This window comes from Bufo gargarizans, chromosome 5 (assembly GCF_014858855.1).
Source record: "Bufo gargarizans isolate SCDJY-AF-19 chromosome 5, ASM1485885v1, whole genome shotgun sequence".
In the NCBI taxonomy this organism is placed as follows: Eukaryota; Metazoa; Chordata; class Amphibia; order Anura; family Bufonidae; genus Bufo; species Bufo gargarizans.
The window spans coordinates 368,085,169-368,110,304 of NC_058084.1; the positions used below are offsets into that span (position 1 = coordinate 368,085,169).

The 25,136-nt window shown below is 41.3% G+C and overlaps 1 protein-coding gene across 4 annotated transcripts in view; it reads right to left on the reverse strand.

Moving 5' to 3' along the window:
- Positions 1-17,627: 17,627 nt before the first annotated feature.
- Positions 17,628-25,136, reverse strand: part of NEK10 (NIMA related kinase 10) — a 259,563-nt gene continuing 252,054 nt past the window's right edge. For all 4 annotated transcript variants that reach the window (XM_044293922.1, XM_044293920.1, XM_044293921.1 and 1 more), the window contains 4 exons: positions 23,284-23,383; positions 21,642-21,694; positions 21,500-21,555; positions 17,628-17,994 (listed from right to left, as the gene is read on the reverse strand). In XM_044293922.1, the coding sequence (XP_044149857.1) occupies positions 17,943-17,994; positions 21,500-21,555; positions 21,642-21,694; positions 23,284-23,383 (261 nt within the window). In that variant the 3' untranslated portion in view covers positions 17,628-17,942. The remainder of the gene's footprint in view (positions 17,995-21,499; positions 21,556-21,641; positions 21,695-23,283; positions 23,384-25,136) is intronic.

Genomic DNA, 25,136 nt, shown 5'->3' on the forward strand with positions numbered 1-25,136 from the left:
TGCTGCTGCTACTGCCACCACCACACTATGTCACCTTGCCACTCTGGTGTATCCTGATGCGGCTGCTATTGCCATCTCCACACTATGTCACCTTGCCACTCTGTGGTCTCCTCCAGCTGCTGCTGCCATCTCCACACTATATCACCTTGCCACTCTGTGGTATCCTCCTGCTGCCATATCCACACTATGTCACATTGCCACTCTGTGGTCTCCTGATGCTGCTGCTACCATCTCCACACTATGTCACCTTGCCACTCTGTGTTATCCTCCTGCTGATGCTGCCATCTCCACACTATGCCACCTTGCCACTCTGTGGTATCCTGATGCTGCTGCTGCTACTGCCATCTCCATAGTATGTCATCTTGCCACTCTGTGATATCCTCCTGCTGCCATCTCCACACTATGTCACCTTGCCACTCTGTGGTCTCCTGATGCTTCTGCCAAATTCACACTATGTCACCTTGCCACTTTGTGGTATCCCGATGCTGCTGCTGCCATCTACATACTATGTCACCCTGTCACTCTGTAATATCCTCCTGCTGCTGCTATCTCCACACGTTGTCACTTTGACACTCTGTGGTATCCTGTTGCTGCTGCTGCTACTGCAAACTCCACACTATGTCACCTTGCCACTCTGTGGTATCCTCCGGCTGCTACTGCAATCTACACACTATTTCACCTTTCCACTCTGTGGTATCCTGATGCTGCTTACACCTCATCAATATGTCATAGGTCCACTGTGTGGAATTCTTACTAGTGATCGATGAACATCGACGGGACGATTCGCTAACACGCGTATGCGATCAGATGTTTGCGAACCGTGCGTTCGCGGTGGGCCCCATTCACATAAATGTTGTGTTAAGGTTTGGAGTACCGCACTCCGTGTTGGGTTTGCTGGTGCCTGCAAGGACTTATCCAGTCACGTACAAGTAGAATAATTGCAGCACACAGCTTGTCTTCTTATTCATTGAATTTTATTTTTTATTTTTTATTTCTTAATTTTGTCAGCATATGACCAAGTTCCAGTGCACGTTTAAACAGCTCAAATATATAAGTGAGATAATGACCAGACGTTTCAGCCTGTCAAGGCCTTCTTCAGTGGTCTTAAATCTAGAAAGATAATATACATACGGTATGAGTCACATGATATACGTATTAGGATCTTTGGTCTTGACGAAAAAAAGGGGGAAGGAGTTATTATATACATATATATATACACATATATTGAACATAGGGGAGAGTATATATGGTAAACATACTGTAAAAAAATGTTTTATATTGTAAAAACAATAGACAGCTTATTGTGATCCGAGGGTGATATTTATTTGAGCTGTTTAAACGTGCACTGGAACTTGGTCATATGATGACAAAATTAAGAAATAAAAAATAAAATTCAATGAATAAGAAGACAAGCTGTGTGCTGCAATTATTCTACCCATTCACATTAATGGCAGGCGAACCTGAAAAACCTTCAGGTCACATTTTCAGCTACCAAATACTTACTAGAAGTGCACAAAAAGTCCCACAACATGAACAGTGACATACCAGAGGGGGATCAATGGCAAAAATTCCCACAAAAAATATGTATTTTAATCAGGGGCCATTTTTATGCTTCTTAAAGAAAAACTTAAATACAGTGTCAGATGACTGCACACATGACTGGTCATGGGGGCGGATAAGGAGTGGACCGGCGCGCTATTCAAAAGCTACCAAGTCTGGCGCTAAAATTGCTGCTGCCATACGTGGAAGGCCATTTCATGGACTGCCATATGCAGGACCTGTGTTGAAGCTCTACGGCTGACCTACATTTTTGAACTTTTCGGACAGCTAAGTAGTCTTGTTAAGCGATTGATCACCGCTTTATATCGATCAGGGCCGCCATCAGGGGGGTACAGCCAATACCCCAGTAAGGGGCCCAGACCCTGGGGGGGGGCCCGGCCAGTTCCAATTAAAAAAAAAATAAAAATTCCCCCCCCCCCCTCCCATTTGTCAGTGACTTAAGTTGAACTTTATTGCATCGCTAGAGGCGGGCAATTGATTATTCCTTGCTAGTGATGTCCGGTTCATGAACGAATTGTTCATTTGAACTGATTCAGTTCACTGAACCGGAGGAGTCGATTCACCTGACTGAGCGGATCCGAGTGAAACAGCTCAGTCTGACCCAGCACACAATAGCAGAGCCGCTGGCAGCAGGGAGGGGAGGGACTTGGGAGGAGTGTAATCTGATCCTAGAGTGGAAGCTGCTTCTGCCAGCCCCTCCCCTCCCCACCCACCAACCAATCAGAGCTGAGGCAAGGCAAGCACTAGCAGCTCTGAGTCTGAGTCACTGACACAAGTACAGGGAGTCTAAGAATCGAATGAGTCACAGGTGAAAAGAATCTAAAGATCCGACTGCAAGCAGCGTTTTGGTGTCCGTCTCCAGAGCGGAATGGAGGCGGAACGGAGCCAAACGGATGCATTCTAAACGGATCCTTATCCATTCTGAATGCATTGGAGCTGAACTGATCCGTTTTGGGCCGCTTGTGAGATCCCTGAAACAGATCTCACAGGCGGACCCAGAAATGGCAGTGTGAAAGTAGCCTATGCCGCATACTGAGCTGAGCTATTTCAAAGGCTCCGAAGTATTTATTTCATATTGATCCTTATGTTGTCTCCTTGGCTTGGCAGCTCTATGTTGTGTGGTCTTTGCTCGGGGGTAAAATGCAAAGCTGCTTTCTGGATTATCCCACAGGGCCAGGATCCTCCATCACTTATTGTTATTAACCCCTCCCTTGCCAGCCCACCCAGCCCTATTTAGCTTTGGGTTCTGCTTTGAAAAAAATGTTTAGGCCATGAAGGGGTTAATTAAGTGTTGGAGGGGGGGGGGGTGTTATTGTGCATATTGTGTTTGGGATTCATTTAACAAGTTTGACCAGTTGGGTTTGAGAGTGGTTGAGTGTCATCCACAGATCCCCCATAAAAGTGTAATCCACAGATCCCCCATAAAAGTGTCATCCACAGATCCCCCATAAAAGTGTCATCCACAGATCCCCCATAACAGTGTCATCCACAGATCCCCCATAACAGTGTGTCATCCACAGATCCCCCATAACAGTGTTCGTTATCCACAGATCCCCATAACAGTGTTCGTTATCCACAGATCCCCCATAACAGTGTGTCATCCACAGATTCCCCATAACAGTGTGTCATCCACACATCCCCATAACAGTGTGTCATCCACAGATCCCCATAACAGTGTGTCATCCACAGATCCTACATAAAAGTGTGTCATCCACAGATCCCCCGTAACAGTGTGTCATCCACAGATCCCCATAATAGTGTGTCATCCACAGATCCCCCATAACAGCGTCCTCCACAGATCCCCATAACAGTGTCCTCCACAGATCCCCATAGCAGTGTTCGTCATCCACAGATTCCTCATAACAGTGTGTCATCCACAGATCCCCATAACAGTGTGTCATCCACAGATCCCCATAACAGTGTGTCATCCACAGATCCCCCATAACAGTGAGTCATCCACAGATCCCCCATAACAGTGTGCAATCCACAGTACCCCATAACAGTGTGTCATGCACAGTACCCCATAACAGTGTGTCATCCACAGATCCCCCATAACAGTGTGTCATCCACAGATTCCCCGATAACAGTGTGTCATCCACAGATTCCCCCCATAACAGTAAGTCCTCCAAAGATTCCCCCCATAACAGTAAGTCCTCCACAGATTCCCCCCATAACAGTAAGTCCTCCACAGATCCCCCCCATAACACTGTAATAGTAAACCTTGTGCTTTTAAGGTGTTTTTTTCTTAAATGTGCCAGGGGAAGATTGCTAGGGCAGATAAGAACAGGTAGAGTAGTTAGTGTTAGTGCAGGGTCCTGCTTAAAAGAGTCTACCTTGTCGTGGTAGCAGGCTTCATTTTATTTGGTCAAAAATTAATTCCTTACTGAATTCGCTGAGTATCACTTTTTACTGTCTTTGTAGTTGTAAAAAAAATAATGAAATTGGGGGTAGGTCCTTGGGGGTGGAGGGGAGGTGAAGTCAGGACGGATTCTAAATCGGCGGGGTAGGAGGGGGGGGGCCTAGGCCTTGAGCTGTGTAAGGGGCCCCAAAATTTCTGATGGCAGGCCTGATATTGATTATAATATCATTGATTTCAACCTTGTAACATCATTTGGTATATTGGTCCCCTGATGATTTGGCGCAAGCCAAGGAAACGTGTTGGGACATCTTTGTTACAGCTGTTTATATTTTCCTTCTTTCCCTTTCCTGATATATCTTGACGAATCTGGCCAGTCGCTGTCCTGTCTGGAGCAGGGAGAGATAGGGACATTGAGTGAGAGGAATTTGAGGTTATTTATGGAGGGAGATATAGGGTCATAGACCCAGTACCTTGTCTCTCTAATACCACTTTTCTATCCTAATAAGCCCCAGTGCTCTCTTGTTGTATCCTTGTGACATATCTTACATTTGGATCTGCTTGTTACAGTCTGCATTTTCCCATGTATACCTGGTTTACTGTAGGTTACATCTTGTGTGGGAAGACTGAACTTTTTGTATGTTATTGATATTCCTAATCTTGGGCTCATACTTTTAGTAATTTATACATTAAATGTTAAGTTTTAATGTTGGTTACCTATCCTATGTGAACTGTTTTGTCAAGTTTGGTCACCGATGTGATTATAAGGCTTAGACTATAGAGATGAAAAAGTTGTGTGATATTTTACTTTTTATTTTTTTCACAATGACTGGTTAGAAGATGATGGTTTCCAGGATTCCATTATGATGTGGTGATGTATTTTCGGCAGATAAAAGTATTCAGGATTCCGTTATGATGTCACAATGTATTGTCAGCGGATGATAGTATCAAGCATTCCATTATGATGTCACAATGTATGGTCAGCAGATAATAGTATCCTGTATTCTATTATGATGTCACAATGTATTGTCAGCAGTTGATAGTATCCAGGATTCCATTATGATGTCACAACATATGGTAAGCAGATTATAGTATCCAGGATTCCATTATGATGTCACAACGTATGGCCAGCAGATCAGGGGTGTGCCGCCAATTAAGTTAAGTGAGGTGATTGCCTCAGTCAGCACCAGGCAGTGACAAGTGGGGGGCAGCGGAAAGGCCTTGGGCAATGAGTGCTTTAATTGTGGAAGCGTTAATATCTGCATATTCAACAGTATTGCTATATTAACCAGAATGTTTTTAGCACCATATGTAATGTTTTTCAAGTATGCCTTTAACTGTAAGGCTGGAGGGAAGGGGTTAGGTTGAGAATTTGGCTTTGTTATTTCATTTTTCCCCTCAGGCAGCAGAAAGTCTACATGCACCTCTGTAACTATATACCTCTGAATCAGAGGGAATTTCCTCATCACTTTTCACTGCTCACTCTTCTGCTTTTTGTCTTGTGAAATGTAACACACAGGTATTTAACTTTCTGAGTTACTGGAACGTTAATGCAGTTTAATTACTAAAAAGCAAATTTTCAAAATGAAGAAAAACGATAGCAAAAAATATGCACAAGATAATAGGGATGAACAGTAATTTACCAGCAATTTTACTTGAAATATTATCCAAAACACAATCACTGGTTCAATTTCCAGTGTATAAAATGCCAGCATGATGTTGGAACGAGAGGTCATTAAAATGCTGACGGAGAATCAGTCAAGAGGAAATGAATACTGCCAAATAGTTCAAATCAAACTGGCATGCAGACTGTGCACAACATTAACATCCAGATCATTAGGGAAGCGTTACATTTGTTTGAAAAGAGAAATAATGCACCTAAAAGAAAAAAGACTACCAGTAAGAATGTCCAACATATGACCCTGGGATAATACAGGCCACTTATGTCTGGTGCAATGAAAAATACTGCATTGGCTAGTTTGTGTTCGACATTACAGTATACATTCAGTATAGAAATAGAAAATGCTTAAAGGGAACCTGTCGTGGATATTTGATTATAATATAACTAATTATATACAATCATTAACTACTAAAAAGTACCTTAGATGTATTCACTTACTGGTGTGACAGATGGTTACCTCATAATATACACACAAAGATGCCACATGCCGCATGCTAATGAGCTGATTTGAGTCCAGCGTGACGTCAGTGAGTCCAGTTTTTTTTTCTAATTCAGAGCTATAGCCACTCCCCTGCCCAACTGCTGCTGATTCATATGGAAAATAACTGTCAATCAGCAGCAGGTAGGCGGGGAAAGTCAGGAGCTCAGGAATATTCAGGACTCATCATTATGAGCTGAAGCTTTTTAATACAAAATGGTGGCAGATTGACTGGGTCAATTAAAGAAAGTGAGCCAGCATTTTGCTAAGAGAATTAGTCACTTATATATGTTGCCCTTAGGACACCAGAAAACTGGTGACAGGTTCCCTTTAACCCCTTAAGGACACAGCCTTTTTACACCTTAGGACCAGGCCATTTTTTGCAAATCTGACCAGAGTCACTTTAAGTGCTGATAACTTTAAAACGCTTTGACTTATCCAGGCTGTTCTGAGATAGTTTTTTCCGTCACATATTGTACTTCATGACACTGGTAAAATGAAGTAAAAAAAAAATTTGTGATGACTTTACATTCCCCATATGTCTACTTTATGTTTGAATTATTTTGGGAATGATATTTTATTTTTTGGGGATGTTATAAGGCTTAGAAGTTTAGAAGCAAATCTTGAAATTTTTCAGCAATTTACAAAAACTAAATTTTTAGGGACCAGTTCAGGTCTGAAGTCACTTTGCGAGGCTTACATAATAGAAACCACCCAAAAATGACCCCATCTAAGAAACTACACCCCTCAAGGTATTCAAAACAGATTTTACATACGTTGTTAACCCTTTAGGTGTTGCACAAGAGTTATTGGCAAATGGGGATGAAATTTGAGAATTTCATTTTTTTGTCAAATTTTTTATTTTAACCCATTTTTTCCACTAACAAAGCAAGGGTTAACAGCCAAATAAGACTGTATCTTTATTGCCCTGACTCTGCCGTTTACAGAAACACCCAATATGTGGCCGTAAACTACTGTACGGCCACACAGCGGGGCGTAGAGGGAAAGGTGCGCCGTTTGGTTTTTGGATGGCTGATTTTTATGGACCGGTTTATTTACATCGTGTTCTGTTTCAACCCCCCTGATGCTCCCCTGGAGTAGAAACTCCCTAAAAGTGATCCCATCTAAGAAACTACACCCCTCAAGGTATTCAAAACTGATTTTACATACGTCGTTAACCCTTTAGGTGTTGCACAAGAGTTATTGGCAAATGGGGATTAAATTTGAAAATTTCATTTTTTTGCCTTATTTTCCATTTTAACCCATTTTTTCCACTAACAAAGCAAGGGTTAACAGCCAAACAAGACTGTATCTTTATTGCCCTGACTCTGCCGTTTACAGAAACACCCAATATGTGGCCGTAAACTACTATACGGCCACACAGCGGGGCGTAGAGTGAAAGGTGCGCCGTTTGGTTTTTGGAGGGCTGATTTTTATGGACCGGTTTATTTACACCGTGTCCTGTTTCAACCTCTCTGATGCACCCCTGGAGTAGAAACTCCCTAAAAGTGACCCCATTTTGAAAACTACGGGATAAGGTGGCATTTTTGGGGGGACTATTTTTAGGGTAAATATGATTTTTGGTTGCTCTATATTACATTTTTTTGAGGCAAGGTTACCAAAAATTTAAATTCTGAAATTTCATCTCCATTTGCCATTAACTGTTAAGGAACACCTAAAGGGTTAATAAAGTTTGTATAATCAGTTTTGAATACCTTGAGGGGTGTAGTTTCTTAGATGGGGTCACTTTTAGGGAGTTTTTACTCTAGGGTGCATCAGGGGGGCTTCAAAAGGGACATGGTGTCAATAAAAAAGGCCATCAAAATCGGCCTTCCAGAAACCATGTCGGTCCTTTCCTTTTGCGGCCTCCCTTTTACTGATACAGCAGAATACGACCACAAATGTGGTGTTTCTGTAAACTGCAGTATCAGGGTAATAAATATTAAGTTTTGTTTGGTTGTTAACCCTTGTTTTGTTACCGGAAAAAACAGATTGAAATGGAAAAGTGCCAAAAATAGCGGTTTTGGCAACGTTTTTTTTTTTTTTTTTTAACCGAGTTAATCTGGGGGGTTAGGTCATGGGATATTTTTATAGAGGAGATTCTTACGGACGCGGCAATACTTAATAAGTCTACTTTTCTTTTACAATTATTTAGGTTTTTGACTATATTATCTTTTTTGATACAATTTTTTTTGGGTATCTCTAAAGTCTAAGGGTCATTTTTTTTTTTTTTTTATCCAATTATCTCATGTGGGGGCTCATTTTTTGCGGGATGAGCGGACGGTTTTATTGGCACTATTTTGGGGGCTATATAACTTTTTTATCGCTTGCTATTAAACTTTTTGTTATGTAAGGTGACAAAAAAATTCTTTTTTTGCACCTATTTTTTATTTTTGAACGTGTTAATCTGGGAAGGGGGTTGGGTCATGGGGTATTTTTATAGAGGAAATTCTTACGGATGCGGCAATACCCAACAATTATTTAGGTTTTAGACTATATTATCTTTTTTGATACAATTTTTTTTGGGGTATCTCTAAAGTCTAAGGGTCATTTGTAAAAAAGTTTTTTATCTAATTATCTCATGTGCGGGCTCATTTTTTGCGGGATGAGACAACGGTTTTATCAATCGGGCTTGAGGACCGTTGCCGCGGTACCTTGCACAGGGACAGGGGTGATGCCGTTACCATGAATTGTGGACAGCATAAGGACATGCCTCTTGTCCTTATACCTGACCAGCAACAGGTTTCCAGTGGTAAGGGCACGGGTCTCACCCCTGGGGATAGGTACCTGGAGGGGGTGGGCAGGGAGGCCGCGTTGATTTTTCCGCACGGTCCCACAAGCGGACGTGGATCTGGCGGCAAGGGACTGGAACAAGGGGATACTGGTATAAAAGTTATCCACGTAAAGGTGGTAACCCTTATCCAGCAGTGGGTACATAAGGTCCCACACAAGTTTCCCGGTAACACCAAGAGTGGGGGGACATTCTGGGGGTTGAATCCGGGAATCTCGCCCCTCGTATACACAAAATTTGTAAGTGTACCCTGAGGTACTCTCACAAATTTTGTATAGCTTCACGCCATACCTCACCCGCTTGGAGGGCACATACTGGCGGAAAATGAGTCTCCCCTTGAACGCAATGAGAGACTTATCAACCGCGACCTCCCTTCCAGGTACATAGGCCTCCATGAATTTGGCCCCAAAGTGATCGATGACCGGCCGTATCTTATACAGACGGTCATGGGCAGGATCACCTCGGGGGGGGACATGCTGCATTAACGGAATAATGCAGACATTTCCGGATGGCCTCAAACCGGGAGCGTGTCATGGCTGTACTGTAAAGTGGGGCCTGGTATAGGACGTCCCCACTCCAGTACAGCCTGACACTGGGTTTCTTGACCAGGCCCATATGCAGCACGAGGCCCCAAAATGTCCTCATTTCGGCTGCACTGACCAGCATCCAGCCACCGGGCCTGGCCAAAAAGGAGCCCGGGTGTTGAGCGACGAACTGTTGGGCGTACAGATTCGTCTGCTCCACCATCAGATTTACCAGTGGGTCACTGAAAAAATTACAAAAAAAGTCATATTCAGTGTAGCCCACTGTGGAAATCTGGATTCCTGATTGGCCTACAAAATCAGGAATCACGGGCTCGTATCGCTCTGGGCTACACCAGACTAGTTCACCGGCAGGGTGCTCCGGTGGATTTAACTGGTGGGCCGGGAAACCAGTACGAGCCCCAGAGCTGCTCGTACTAGTGTGGGCCACAAGGTCCCTAACATGGCGATCCCCTTGCTCCGCCTGGCGGCGTCTCCGCCGCCTTGGGGGCTCATCATCATCGCTAGATGATGAGGAGGATGCGGATGACAACAGGAATGTGGGGTAATCCTCATCCTCACTGGGACTCTCGGAGTCGGAGGCAAGCTGGGCGTATGCCTCCTCGGCCGAGAACGTCCGACGGGCCATAGGGGAGTGTGTGTCTGCGTGTAACTCTTTATTTGGTGTGCGTGTGTGTGGGGGCATGGGTGTTCACGAACTCACCCTAAAACTAACAGAAAAAAAATAAAATAAACTAACTAAAAAAGGGCAAAAAATGTGGAGAAAAAAATTCAAAACCGCTGATCAACCGTCCGAAGTTGATCAGCGGTGCAATGCGCTAACAGTGGCCGGACACTAAGTGCCGGCCACAGTCAGCGTATAAAAGGGAAAAAAAATGCACCCCAAAAAAGGTGGGGGGGGGGCAGGGGGTGGGCAAGTGGCAGCACCCCTGGGGGGTCTAGGGTCACACAGCTGTGCTGTGGACCCCAGACACCCTAACTTAGGGTGATGCAATCAAAGTTCAGAAACTAACTTTCCCTTTTTTTTTCCTGCCTAAACCAAACTTTCCCTATGCTGTCCCTATGTACCTGATGGGGGGTGCTGGGCACAGATCGGGTCCTGGGGGCAGAGATCCTCTCTCCTCCGGCTCCGGAACACAAAAGGAGGAGGAGAGGAGCGCCTGCCTCTTTTGAATCTGCCGCCGGACCGCCCACAGACCAATCAGAAAGCGATCCTGAGTGGTGATGTCACCATCACCACTCAGGATCGCTGGATGGTGATTGGTGGGGTGAAATTCCACCACCATCACCATCCTGTTCCGGGTTATCGGGTCTTCATAGACCAGAATAACCCGGAAACGCAGAAAACCACAGGTCTGAATTGACCTGCGGTTTTCTGCTGATCGCATACATGGGAGGGTCACCGGACCCCCCGGCGCATTTGCCCCAAGTGCCTGCTCAATGATTTGAGCAGGCACGGGGCTCCGACCACCGCCCGCCGCGCGGCGGTGATTGAAAATACACAGGGCGTACATGTACGCCCTGTGTCCTTAAGTACCAGGGCACAAGGGCGTACCTGTACGCCTTATGTCCTTAAGAGGTTAAGCTAGCAAAACATTTTATTTCAGTGAGTGCTTTTCAGTCCTGTTATAAGCTGTCATGCATGTGTACCCTCTTCTTTGATAGGACCACCTTTCTAATAGATACTCAATGACTATTCGTTGGGACCTCCGCCAATCATGAGAACGGGGTTCCTGTGCACCCTGTATGAATGGAACAGCTGGTTGAGCATGTGCATGATCACTCCATTCTTCTCTTTGGGGCTACTAGAGACGGATGAGTTAAATGCTTGGCTTTTTCTCGCAGTTCCATAGACTTTGAATTAAGCAATGGTGAGCATGCTCGAACATTGCTTCATTTAAACCAGTAAATCGGTGAAAATCTCTGTGGTCGGCCTCCCGCCAGTGTAACAGTTCCCTTTAAGTGGCTTATGCTGTATATTTGTTATAGTAACATCATGTATTTAACATGTACAGTGATCTGTTATAAGTCCAGTAACAACAAATTATCCCCCATCCACTAACTGTTAGATTAGTGAAGGTTTCCTTGCATCACCATTGATCATGAGAATTAAGTTACCAGGTGCCCCAAGGAGTCGAGCATGCAAACTGCAATTCCATTCGGTCTCTATATGGGACTGAGAAAGAAAGCCAAGTGCTGTACTCACTACTCAGCTACCTTTGGGAGCCCAATCGGCTTCATATGGAGATGATTAGTGGCGTCCCAGTGGTGTTACTGGAATACCCTTTTATGTTGTAACAGCCTTGGGTAACAATATTTTCAACATACAGTACAATGGTCATTTCTTAAGGCCCCTTTACAAGTAGACAATTTTTGAAAATCATTGCATTTACATGCAGCGATCCTCTCCACAGTATGGGGAGAACCAATCGCTAATGCAGAATCATTGTTTGCCGGAAGCACAGGCTGTTTAGATGGCACGATCTGCAGCTGGCAAACGATGATTTAGGTGACCACGTAAGAGATCCAATTAACTGAGGAATGAGCATTTTCTTCATTCATCAGGTAATCGAAGGCACCTTTATCACGGCAGATCAACACTAACGAACATTCCTGCAAACGCTTGTTAGCGATGATCTACCTGATGTTTAGGCAGTGTAAAGTGGCCATTGTAGCTTAGTCAATGTAACTTGAAAACACATTCAACATATAATGACACAGATCCAGTGGATCCAGTGTGTGCTAGGGCGCTTGTTTTGGCAGACAGGGAATGGCAGGGTGCTTTGGGGAGAGACCTGATGTACCTTATATTTTTTTTGAGGGGTTTCTGACTTCAGCAAATGGCATTTACCATGTACAGAAAGTTAATACAAGGCACTTACTAATGTATTGTGATTGTCCATAATGTCTCCTTTGCTAGCTGGTTTCATTTTTCCATCACATTATGCACTGCTCGTTTCCAGGGGTTACAAATACCACCACTGCACAAATAAGAGGTGGCTGGCACAGAGGCTGTTGCACATGCATGCCTATGGAGGCCGGGGCTTCTTCTATAGTGTACAAGCATGACCAACGCTGCTGGATTGCAGGGTGGTCATGATGAACCCTGGATATGAACAGTGTATAATGTGATGGAAAAATGAATCCAGTCAGCAAATATGGCAATATGGACAATCACAAAACATTAGTAAGTGCCTTGTATTAGTATTAGTAAGGGCTTTGTATTAACTTTCTCTACATGATAAATGCCATTTGCTGAATTGAGACAACCCCTTTAATAAAGTAAACTTTTTTGAACTGTTTTAATGTTGTCGCTAACCTGCAGAGTGACAAAAGGCAAGTTTTCATGGTGATCTTTAGAATCACACGACAGTGATGCTAGCACAGTCATGTGACATAAAGCTCACTGTCACACAGACAGGGTTTCTATGAACTTGGTTTCTATACCCCTGTGCACCTGCACCCCTGCTCTTCTGCCTCTTGGGTGGATAATAGACATCAAGTGTGGGCACCAGATGATGTGAGATGCTGTACAACCATAATACTCCTGTTTTCTGAATCCTGCTTTCTACCTATCGATTTATACTTGCAGGCGCCAGCAGAACTGCTGCTTAGTATCCTGTTGCAATACATGATATACAGTGGATATAAAAAGTCTACACACCCCTGTTAAAATAAAAATAAAAACGGTTTAAAAAAAGCCATTTTTTGCCATCTTACGTCACAAAAAGTGCAATAGCAAGCGATCAAAAAGTCATATGCACTCCAAAATAGTGCCAATAAAACAGCCATCTCATCCCGCAAAAAATGAGACCCTACTTAAGATAATCAACCAAAAACTGAAAAAAACTATGGCTCTTAGGCTATGGTGACACTAAAACTTTTTTGTTTTAAAAATGAAATCATTGTGTAAAACTTACATAAATTAAAAAAATTGTATACATATTAGGTATCGCCGCGTCCGTGACAACCTGTTCTATAAAATTACCACATGATCTAACCTTGCAGATGAATGTTGTAAATAACAAAAAAAACTGTGCCAAAAAAGCTATTTCTTGTTACCTTGCCGCACAAAAAGTGTAATATAGAGCAACCAAAAATCATATGTACCCTAAACTAGCTAACAAGATGGCTCTACCGTTGTTGTTCTTTGTGTAGTAGCACCTCCCTACACTACAGTACAATTCTACCTGTAGCATGATGATTTGCCTCTTTGGACACCAGGAGTGGAAACTTTACTTTATTTTCGGATACAATAAAAGAAAGTGATTGACAGTTACAGCAGATCTTTATACCTTTTATACAGTGCCTTGCAAAAGTATTCACCCCCTTGACTTTTTTCGTATTTTGTTACATTACAGCCTTAAGTTCAGTGTTTTGTTATTCTGAATTTTATGTGATGGATAAGAACACAATAGTCTAAGTTGGTGAAGTGAAATGAGAAAAATATGCAAATAAAACTATTGTTTAGGAATAGAAAACAGAAAATTGGCATGTGCGTATGTATTCACCCCTTTTCTTAGGAAGCCCATAAAAAGCTCTCGTGCAACCAATTACCTTCAGAAGTCACATAATTAATGAAATGATGTCCACCCGTGTGCAATCTAAGTGTCACATGATCTGTGATTACATCCTTTTTTGAAAGGCCCCAGAGGCTGTAAGACCTAAGCAAGTGGCATCACTAACCAAACACTTCCATGAAGACCAAGGAACTCTCCAAACAACTAAGGGACAATGTTGTTGAGAAATACAAGTCAGGGTTAGGTTATAAAAAACAAAATCAAAATCTTTGATGATCCCCAGGAGCACCATCAAATCTATCATAACCAAATGGAAAGAACATGGCGGCACAACAGCAAACCTGCCAAGAGACGGCCGCCTACCAAAACCCACGGACCGGGAGGGCATTAATCGGAGAGGCAGCACAGAGACCTAAGGTAACCCTGGAGGATCTGCAGAGTTCCACAGCAGAGACTGGAGTATCTGTACATAGGACGACAATAAGCCATACGTTCCATACAGTTGGGCTTTATGGCAGAGTGGCCAGAAGAAAGCAATTACTTTCAGCTAAAAACAAAAAGGCATGTTGTGAGTTTGCGAAAATGCATGTGGGAGATTCCCAAAATGTATGGAATAAGGTGGTCTGGTCTGATGAGACTAAAATTTAACTTTTCGGCCATCAAAGAAAACGCTATGTTTGGAGCAAACCCAACACATCACTTCACCCACAGAACACAATCCCCACAGTGAAACATGGTGGTGGCAGCATCATGCTGTGCGGATGTTTTTTAGCAGCCGGGACTGGGAAAATGGTCAGAGTTAGGGTCCATTCACACGTCCTGTTTTTTTTCATCCTGAAAAACGGTCCGTTTTTTGCGGATCCGTTGTTCCTGAAAATGTTTCCGTATGTCATCCGTATGTCATCCGTTTTTTGCGGATCCGCAAAAAACGGAAACATGTATACATTTCAATAATCAAATAAAGTTGTTTGGATTTCTTTGAAAAAAAATTGAAAAAAAAAAATAAAAAAAATGTGTTATGTGTTTCCAGGAACGGAATCCGCAAAAAACGGATGACATACGGAATGACATCCGAATGTCATCCGTTTTTTGCGGATCCATTGACTTTGTATTGTACCAGGATCCGATTTTTCAGGACAAGAATAGGACATGTTTTATATTTAAACGGACATGCGGAACGGAACAACGGAAACGGACAGCACACATTGTGCTGTCCGATTTTTTCCAGGACCCATTGAAAATGAATGGGTCCAGATCTGGTCCTGATCTGTTCCTGAAAAAACGGAACAGATCAGGAAAGAAAAAACGGACGTGTGAATGGACCCTTAAGGAAAAGAAGGATGGTGCTAAATACAGGAATATTCTTGAGCAAAACCTGTACCACTCTGTGCATGATTTGAGGCTAGGACGGAGGTTCACCTTCCAGCAGGACAATGACTCCAAACACACTGCTAAAGCAACACTTGAGTGGGTTAAGGGGAAACATGGAAATGTGTTGGAATGGCCTAGTCACAGCCCAGATCTCAATCCAATAGAAAATCTGTGGTCAGACTTAAAGATTGCTGTTCACAAGCGCAAACCATCCAACTTAAAGGAGCTGGAGAATTTTTGCAAGGAGGAATGGGCAAAAATCCCAGTGGTAAGATGTGGCAAACTCATAGAGACTTATCCAAAGCGACTTGGAGCTGTGATTGCTGCAAAAGGTGGCTCTACAAAGTATTGACTTTAGGGGGTTGAATAGTTATGCACATTGACTTTTTCTGTTATTTTTATCCTTTTTGTTGTTTGGTTCACAATAAAAAAAAACACAAACATCTTCAAAGTTGTCGGCATGTTCTGTAATTTAAATGTTGCAAATCCTCAAACAATTCATGTTAATTTCAGGTTGTGAGGCAACAAAATACAAAAAAAGTCAAGGTGGTGAATACTTTTACAAGTCACTGTATGTAGGTACATGCCTTCATCTTTTCTTATTTTAGGAGTTAAAGGAGTTGAATAAGCAAGACAACCCATTTCCATATGTCCAATTAGGGTATATGGACATCATATACTTGCTGTATTACCTAGTAGAGAGCAGCTGCAAACAGCAGCTTTTTCTGGCAGACTAAATACAAGTATAGTCCTAAAATGGCAGTAGAGATAAGTAACAAGAGTAGAATCTGCGGTTGGCACTGTGTTAGAGCATAGACAAAGAAACAGATGCCAACTACGTATAAGCACATTTGAGAAATATAAAAAAATAAATGAAGGAGTAGATATAACCATAGTGAAGTGTGCTATTGTGAATTCAGAACACTGTATATGATGATGATTATTATTAATCATGTGAAACTTCTAAAGAGTACCTGTGTGTATATCTTTTTTATAAATTAGTAGAACATGTGAACACATAAAATCTTAAAACAGAGCTTATAAGATGAAGTAATATATTTACCATCAACCATTAGTTCTCCTTTACCTACCTACAAGATCCCCCAAAATGTTCAGAAACCCCCATAGTCAATCGTAAAACATTACTAATAAGAGTGTGCCAGAATGCACATCCAGTGTACTGAATTTATTAAGTATTTGAAACACTTTTTTAATGTCCTCCAAAGTGTCTAACAATGCACTAAATGTATCATTAAGCATGAGACACTGTGATAAATTGAGTAAAGTGACTAAAGAGGGGCCATCACATTTAGCAAAATTAGGGTAAACTGAAAAGTAAGTTCAAAGCAAAACAAGCATATGATTATTTAAAATAACCAAGATTTTTAGTTTTTTATTTAAAGGATAATTAGCTGTACAATAATTTCATGTTTACCTTCAGGTGAATTTTTGGAATAAGCTGTGTGTCCACATGATAGCATTGTTCCTGGCCATTACATGTCTTAAATCTAGCGTTTATCAAGTTTTTACCTTCTGCAGGCTTCATATCTAATTATTAGTTTTCCCTGAATTTGCTACAGTGGGGGCAGAGACTAGCTGCTTTGATGTCTCCAATACACATCACACAAAAACAAAATCACTATCTCTTATACACACAGATGCAACATGGAGTATATTATACAGAACTGCTGACGAGTAGCTGTGAATCCAGCACTGGGGTGAAATAGCAGAACACCTACTAGAAGAAGCATTAGCAGCTGTATCTCCTTTTCTCTGCTGCTGCTGCTTCCTCTTCCTCCCACTCCCCACTCCATAGACTTCTATGGGCTACCTGATGATCTGTCTTCATCTCTGCCTTCTGTGTACACATTTAAGCAATGAAGTGATAGTTTAGTGGTCATTGCAGGAGGAAGAGGGCATGTGAGAAATCTGATTAGTAGGGAAAGAAGTATTTTTTTCTAATAAGGAATATTACAAAGTTTCTTATCACTATTTATACTATTAATATATGGGGGATCTGAAACAATGGTTGTACTGTATAAAAATACTTTCATTCCAAAGGAACTCTGAACAATGAAAGGAGAAATCTGATTGTTTGCTATGGGCAACTAAACCAGTTTTTCTCTGCACCACTTTTGATAAATCTCCCCCACTGTATATGTATCTAATCAGTTTGCTCAAAATACAGCACACCAGATCTTTCATCCATCCACTAATTGTAAGTTGCCATCAGTTGGTGTCTGTCACACAGCACATAACATAAAGCATGAATAAAAACATCAAATATTCCAATCAAAATAATGGATTTTTATTTGCATCTTCCCCTTGTTTGGATAACATCAATCTGCAGTAAAGCTTTTTTATACATTATCACACCAGGCAAAGCCTAATATACAGGAAATCTTTACAATTAGATATAAAAGATATAGTATTTAATTTATAGAGCATTTCATTATGCAAAGCATCTCAAAACAAGCGCAGCTCGTCTGATAATACAGTCACTTAAAGTCTTCAGAAGTTTTCCCATGGGAAGCATGCAGTCCACGTTATCTTCTTCCATATATGTTAAGAAGCTTTAGGTTAGCCAACTATTTTAGTTGGGATTGAACACCGTAACATTGAGTCTTGCAAAGGTGAAAGCCATCATCGTTTTATTGTTAAAAGGTTTTTGACTCCCACTGGGAATGAGTAGTATCTACAAAAAGACAGATATGATAACAACAAAATATAATTAAGTGTCTTTGTAAACAGGATAAGCCACGCGTTCAATAGTCAGGCTCCTCTCAAATGGCAGAACGAAGTTTGCAATGACCTCTGTCAGATGTAAGCCATCTATTTTGGCTGATTGATTGATAATAGAGAAAGCTATATGTTACTAAATGTAGCCTACTGTCAGCTTTACCTCCATGACACAAGGTGTGATCTCTCTAGCAGGTTGTGGAACCTTTAGTTTAATAAAAGTTTGGAAAACTTATTCTTTGCCATTACTTTCTGTTGATAAAATTAAAAGAAAGAGTAGACAACTATATTTTATTTTACTGTTATTTTAATTGTTTGCTTAAAGGGAATCTGTCACCAGTTTTATGGTGACCTAACTACCTAAGGCAACATAAACAAGTGACTGAGCACCATGCTGGGTCACTTTCCTTAAAGGATAACTGTCGTATTTTTATTTAATTGCTAGTTTATTAGAGCTAGGCATGTATACCTGAGTTAGCCTGTCAATGATTGCCAAAAAATCTGTAATTACCTTATAATAACAGCTTTCATTAATGTCTCCTGTCCCTTTCCACAGCTCCCTTAAAAGACCGTTGCTATGGCTCATCTGCCTCCGGCTAGGAAGACAGAGGGGCGGTTCTTCCCACCGCATGCCTGCATTAGGCTTCAGAGTGAGGAGGTGTGTCTCTCAGTATTCCAATCTGATTGGCTGGCAGGAAGCTGCTGGGTACAGCAAATTTGTATGTGACCTGAGGGAATGCAGTTTTGGCCTCAGAGAACTGGCAGAGGAGCCATCTTGAGAAGATCCTCATAATGTAGGATTCAAAACAGCTGTAACTAAGGGGAAAACTCAAGGGAAAACAGTGGTAAGTGAAGAAACTAAAGATTGCTTTATGCATAATGCTGCTGCAGCAGTAACATATGCTAAAATAGATTTATTTATTTTTATCAGAAAATGACAGTTATCCTTTAATTAATTAATTATTACTTAATTATGGTATGAGGAAGATGTGATGCCCACAATACTCAAGCAGTGCCGGTTTTTCTTCTCCTACTCTGATGTACTCATCGGGACAGTGGATCCTCCCTCCTGTTACCCCGCTTCTAGCTCAGCTGCAGCCTGAGACTATACACTACACGCCTGGTCAGCGTTGTGGCTGAATTGCACAATGCATTAAGGTGAGCGCTTTTTTTGGCTCCCTCACCCCCCCCCCCCCCCCCCGCCCCCTTTTCATGTGGTCACAGTTTTTTCACTATGGTGGCGCCATACTGTTTTTTCGTTTAATTAGAATACACTTTCTTTAATTGACCAAGACATTTTACTCTAAATCTCGTATTGAACAGCTCCAGTGCATAATGATGAGTCCTGAATATTAGTGGTGGGGATTTTTATACATACATTTTGGTCATGTGTTTTTCACTCTTTTTATTTCCTATAGAGAAGTCTATAGAAAATACTTGAGAGAAAACACCATACCTAGATCGACAGGGAGTAATAATACAACAACAACAAAAAGCTCTGTAGTGTATTTATTACTTTGCTAGTTCCTTAAGCTGACATCGGTCAAAGCGAGTGTTTTTTTTTTATGGGAAAAAAATTAAAAAAAACACTGCAAAAAAGCAGGAGGAGGAGATATGCAAAACTGTCTAAAATCTAAAAAAACTACCAATCACAGTACAGCTCTAACCCTTTCACTACCGGAGTTTTTGTTTTTTGTTTTTGTGTTTTAATTTTTCTTCTCTATCTTCCTTGAGCCATAACTTTTTTATATTTCCATTCACATAGCTGTATGAGGGCTTATTTTTTTCGGGACAAGTTGTACTTTCTAATAAAAAAAAAACTATTTGATAGATATGCAAATTAACCTGAGAGGAGTCCAGCATGAAGGAGCCCAGCACCGCCCCACATCCTCCGAATCTCCTCCTTGCTCCCCAACGTCACAAAGCTAGAGCGCTGTAATCTCGCGATGCGCGAGCTAGCGCATTCGCAGTTCGTTCCCTGAGGCTGATGCCAGCACAGGGAATGAACACTATGCTGACACTGCACATGCGCTAGTTTGCACATCGCGAGATTACGGCGCTCTAGCTTTGTGACGTTGGGGAGCATGGAAGAGATTCGGAGGATGCGGGGCCGGTGCTGGGCTCCTTCACGCTGGACTCATCTCAGGTTAATTTGCATATCTATCAAATCGGTTTTTTTTACACAATAAAAACACAGCGCTATGGGGACTGGACATTGCGGACGTTCTAGCGGCGATCTAGCAGTCCATGTCCTCAGCTCTATTGCAAAATTCCAAGTGACAGGTTCCCTTTAATAATCGAGGGAGTAGTACGCCATAGTAGAGTGTGGTGATGTGTACAGTAAAAGTCCTAGAAGGGGTGTAGATCTCACCCAAGTTCCTCAACTGGGTGAGATAAGTAAAACCCAGGAAGATGGCGCTGGCTTTAGCAAACATAGTTGCTGAAGCTATTTTGTTTGTTAAGTACAAGGGCTGGATTTTATTTGAACTGGGAAGGTAGGTTTGGTAGTGGAACCTTCCCAGTCCACCTCCATTCCAGGGCATGTCTTTCCCCTAACCGGAGGTCATTGCAGGTGAGGCCTGCTGTAATCAAGGAGGAATAAAACCAACCCTCTGTGTGTTAGTCTAAAAAGAGAAAACTTGGAAACAGAGGCCTACAGAGGCTCTGTGTGGTCCAAGCCAGGAGGGCTGAGGGGCCACGAGGCTTTGTAAAGCCTAAACTTTGGGGGGCCCAGCGACACCTACAGAAAGAGGGTCGCACGGTCAGAGAGGAGAGGACTTCTGGACCATTCACCTTAAGGGTGCTGGAGTGGTCACAGTCTGGAGGCTGCTGGACCATAGATGGCTGAGGAAGCCTGATCTCTGCCCGTATGGGCTTGTGTTTTGGTGAGAAGACCTGCTAAGGCTTGGAGCCTGAGACCCTGTGTTTACAGGTGAGTCAGGGAAAACTACTGTGTTTTAATTAGAGCCCAGACGGGCAGGTGTTTATTTTGATGCTAATGTTTGTGCGGGTGTTGAAGTGCTAAAATAAAGCACCAGTTTGGACATAAAACACTGTTGTCTGCGAAGAAGCCTGTGACTGCGGCCCCCTGAGAGAGAGCGATCCCTTACAAGAGGGACAATTCTTGTACATCAATATGAAACAAGGTCATCACATGTCCATGACTTGACTGCCTCTCTACCTGGGTTCATCAGTTATGTAAAAAAAAAATTATGTGCACAAAGAAGACAAATCATAGTTACTGAATGAGCAACACAGCTGGTGGTTGCAAGCTACTTATGGCTTCTGGAAGTGAAGAAGACATTTGGCTTTTCTAAGATATAACTCTCAGCATTGAGTTTCCACCATCATAACTCTATTTTGGTATTACAAGATAGGGAAATGGAGGCAAGATGTGTGTATATATACAGTATATATTACTTTTCAAAAACAAAAAAGTTTATTTATATTGTATTTCCTACCTGTTTGAAGTTAAATTATAGTAGCCACTGTCTTCTAAAATCTCTTCAATCATTGTCTATACGATAAGCAAAACACGACTTTAGTATTCATCTGTGTGACATGGCATCATAAGCTCAATAACCATATTATATATTACCATACCTGCAATTGCTCATAGGTTATTCCACCATCAAATTCAAAGCTGCCAGTATTTCCTATTAATGATGAAAATAAACATGTATATACAATGTATCACTGATTTTAATTGTATAATATCTGCAAACCGCCAATCAGTACAAATATTGAGTATAAGGGTGTTTTCACAAGCAGCAGATTTCTGCAACTGATAATCAGTTCCATTCATTTGAAAGAGGTTGTTTTGACAGAAAGCACATGGATTTTTTCAATTTTCTGCAACAAATTCTGCCATTTGTAAAAACACCCTTATGAAGCGTGTGAAGGCATTAAGGGATTTTCCAAGATCAAGGTGGATTTTTGAAAAACCTTTTAGGATGCAGGATATCAGAAGTCAGAAACTATAGTTTTGAAAAAGACTACTTCTAGTGAAGGTGAATTTTCTTTGTTTTCTTTGTTTTATTTCTAACCTTTTGTGGTCTATTTAAAAAAAATACCAGTGAAAACACCTTTATACTCCATTCACATGTCCGTAAAAATGGGTCCACATCCGTTCCGCAAATTGCGGAACCATATATTTTCTATGGGGCAGGAATAGATGCGGACAGCACACAGTGTGCTGTCCGCATCCGCATTTCCGGAGCGCGCTGTCAATCTTCCGGTTCACGGTTCCGGAAAAAAATAGAACATGTCCTATTCTTGTCCTCAATTGCGGACAAGAATAGGCAGTTCTATGGGGGTACCGGCTGGGTGTATTGCGGATCTGCAATTTGCGTGATGTCTTTGCCCGGAGTACCAGTAATAATACAAGGAGTGAGCCACATGCTGAAAACAGGCTTTCTGAAGACTGTAAAAGGGTTTTAGGTTGTATACAAATGATAACAAAGATTCAATATAAATATATTTAACAAATATAAAAAACATAGATAAACATATTTCACCACAATGATAAATAGAAAAATAAAACAAATGGTACTAAAACAACCCATGTTCACAATTACTGAAATATTCTTTTAAGCCTCCTTGAAAACCTTGCCAGACTAAATTGTATTCAAATACAAACAAGGCAAGAAGCAGATAGATCCAGCTGTCATATTTGTACCTCTAATAGAAGATGCATTTAACTAGGTTATTTGGCCTTGTAGTGGAACACAAATAGGCTGTAAAGACAAGAACAGCAGATCAAAGCGGTAGTGATTGTGTGCATGCACACAGACCTCCCCGCCAGAACATTCTTTGAAAACCACTGCTTTATGCCATCATTTATGATTTCCATTTTTATTGTGTCTTTCTTATATAGCAGGCACTTTGATCTTTACTCAGCTTTGATTATGACAAATCTGCAAATAAAATTTTATAGGAGCAGTAATAGCTTTCTATCAAATATTTTATCCACGTTTGGTCTTAAAATGATAGCTTAGTGTTTTTTTTATGATATTATGGGTCCCTAGCCCCTGATTATACCTGTGTATGTATTCTCTGGTCTAAGTGGCTATTTCCGTTCAGATGAGAGGTATGAACATTTACCTGAATTGATAACCCTGTGGGTAATTTAATAACCATAACTCAATCATCAAGGGGCCAGGAACCTTATATTGGTTCAATTTACTTGAGATGATGGTAAGTAAAGTTCAAGATGTTATTTTATGTTTTTTTCTTTTATGCAAACCTGTCTTGTCATCAGAGATAAGTGACTTTCCATACGACTGTAGCAATCCATGGCAGTCATCAGCAAAGAATTCTATAATCTCAGGAGACCCCTGTAAAACCTAAAAGACATAACATTAATACTGTAGTTACACAGATGATAAAGCTAGAAAAAAACACTGGTTCATCTCGTCCTACCATGGGTACCAACAGAAAGACAAACCCCCATGAAGTGGATGCCAATTGTGAGATATTAGTAGAAAAATGTCATCTTGACTTAAATAGAGCAGTCAGAAAAAATCCCTAGTTCAACATCTCATATTCAGAAATCTAATATCCATAACTTGTTATACTATTGCTTTCAAGAAAGGCATCCAGACCCTTCTTGAACTTGTTCAATAAATCAATCATACCATCTTATGGCAGAGAGTCTCACTGCTCTTGAGAGTAAAGAATCCAGTCTACGATGATGGTGAAACCTTTTTATAGTTACAAACCTAGTTGTAAAAAGATTACGAGAAACATCTCTCTACTGTGCTTTTATATCATTGTAAATTGTAGAATTGTTCATATTCTGTAAACCTTGAAACAAACTAATATGAATTCTCTACTTTACACAAACAAAGAAATAAAAGATCACATATTAAAAGGCCACCTATAAGTGGTAACGAAGTTACCAGGAATACGATGGTAAACTGGAGGTAAAGTAAAGGCACAGGGGGAAGGAGAGGGGCACAATTCAAATGGGAGTGGTGGGCCCACTTTTGATAGGTACAATGCATTGGGCTCCTTTATACTAATTAGCATATGGATCAAAAGGTGTTTTTTGGGGGGCAATAAACGACAAGAACAGACCATTACGCATGTTTGGGATTGGGTGTATGGAAACTACAGTCGTGGCCAAAAGTTTTGAGAATTACATAAATATTGGAAATTGGAAAAGTTGCTCCTTTAACCACTTCAGCCCCGCTAGGTGAAACCCCCTTCATGACCAGGCCACTTTTTACACTTCGGCACTACACTCCTTTCACCGTTTATCGCTCGGTCATGCAACTTACCACCCAAATGAATTTTACCTCCTTTTCTTCTCACTAATGGAGCTTTCATTTGGTGGTATTTTATTGCTGCTGACATTTTTACTTTTTTTGTTATTAATCAAAATGTAACGATTTTTTTTGCAAAAAAATGACATTTTTCACTTTCAGCTGTGAAATTTTGCAAAAAAAAACGACATCCATATATAAATTTTTCGCTAAATTTATAGTTCTACATGTCTTTGATAAAAAAAAAATGTTTGGGCAAAAATAAAAAATGGTTTGGGTAAAAGTTATAGCATTTACAAACTATGGTACAAAAATGTGAATTTCCGCTTTTTGAAACGGCTCTGATTTTCTGAGCACCTGTCATGTTTCCTGAGGTTCTACAATGCCCAAACAGTATAACTACCCCACAAATGACCCCATTTCGGAAAGTAGACACCCTAAGGTATTCGCTGATGGGCATAGTGAGTTCTTTGAACTTTTTATTTTTTGTCACAAGTTAGCGGAAAATGATGATGATTTTTATTTTATTTTTTTTCTTACAAAGTCTCATATTCCACTAACTTGCGACAAAAAATAAAAAATTCTAGGAACTCACCATGCCCCTCACAGAATACCTTGGGGTGTCTTCTTTCCAAAATGGGGTCACTTGTGGGGTAGTTATACTGCCCTGGCAATTTAGGGGCCCAAATGTGTGAGAAGAACTTTGCAATCAAAATGTGTAAGAAATGACCGGTGAAATCCGAAAGGTGCACTTTGGAATATGCGCCCCTTTGCCCACCTTGGCAGCAAAAAAGTGTCACACATGTGGTATCGCCGTACTCAGGAGAAGTTG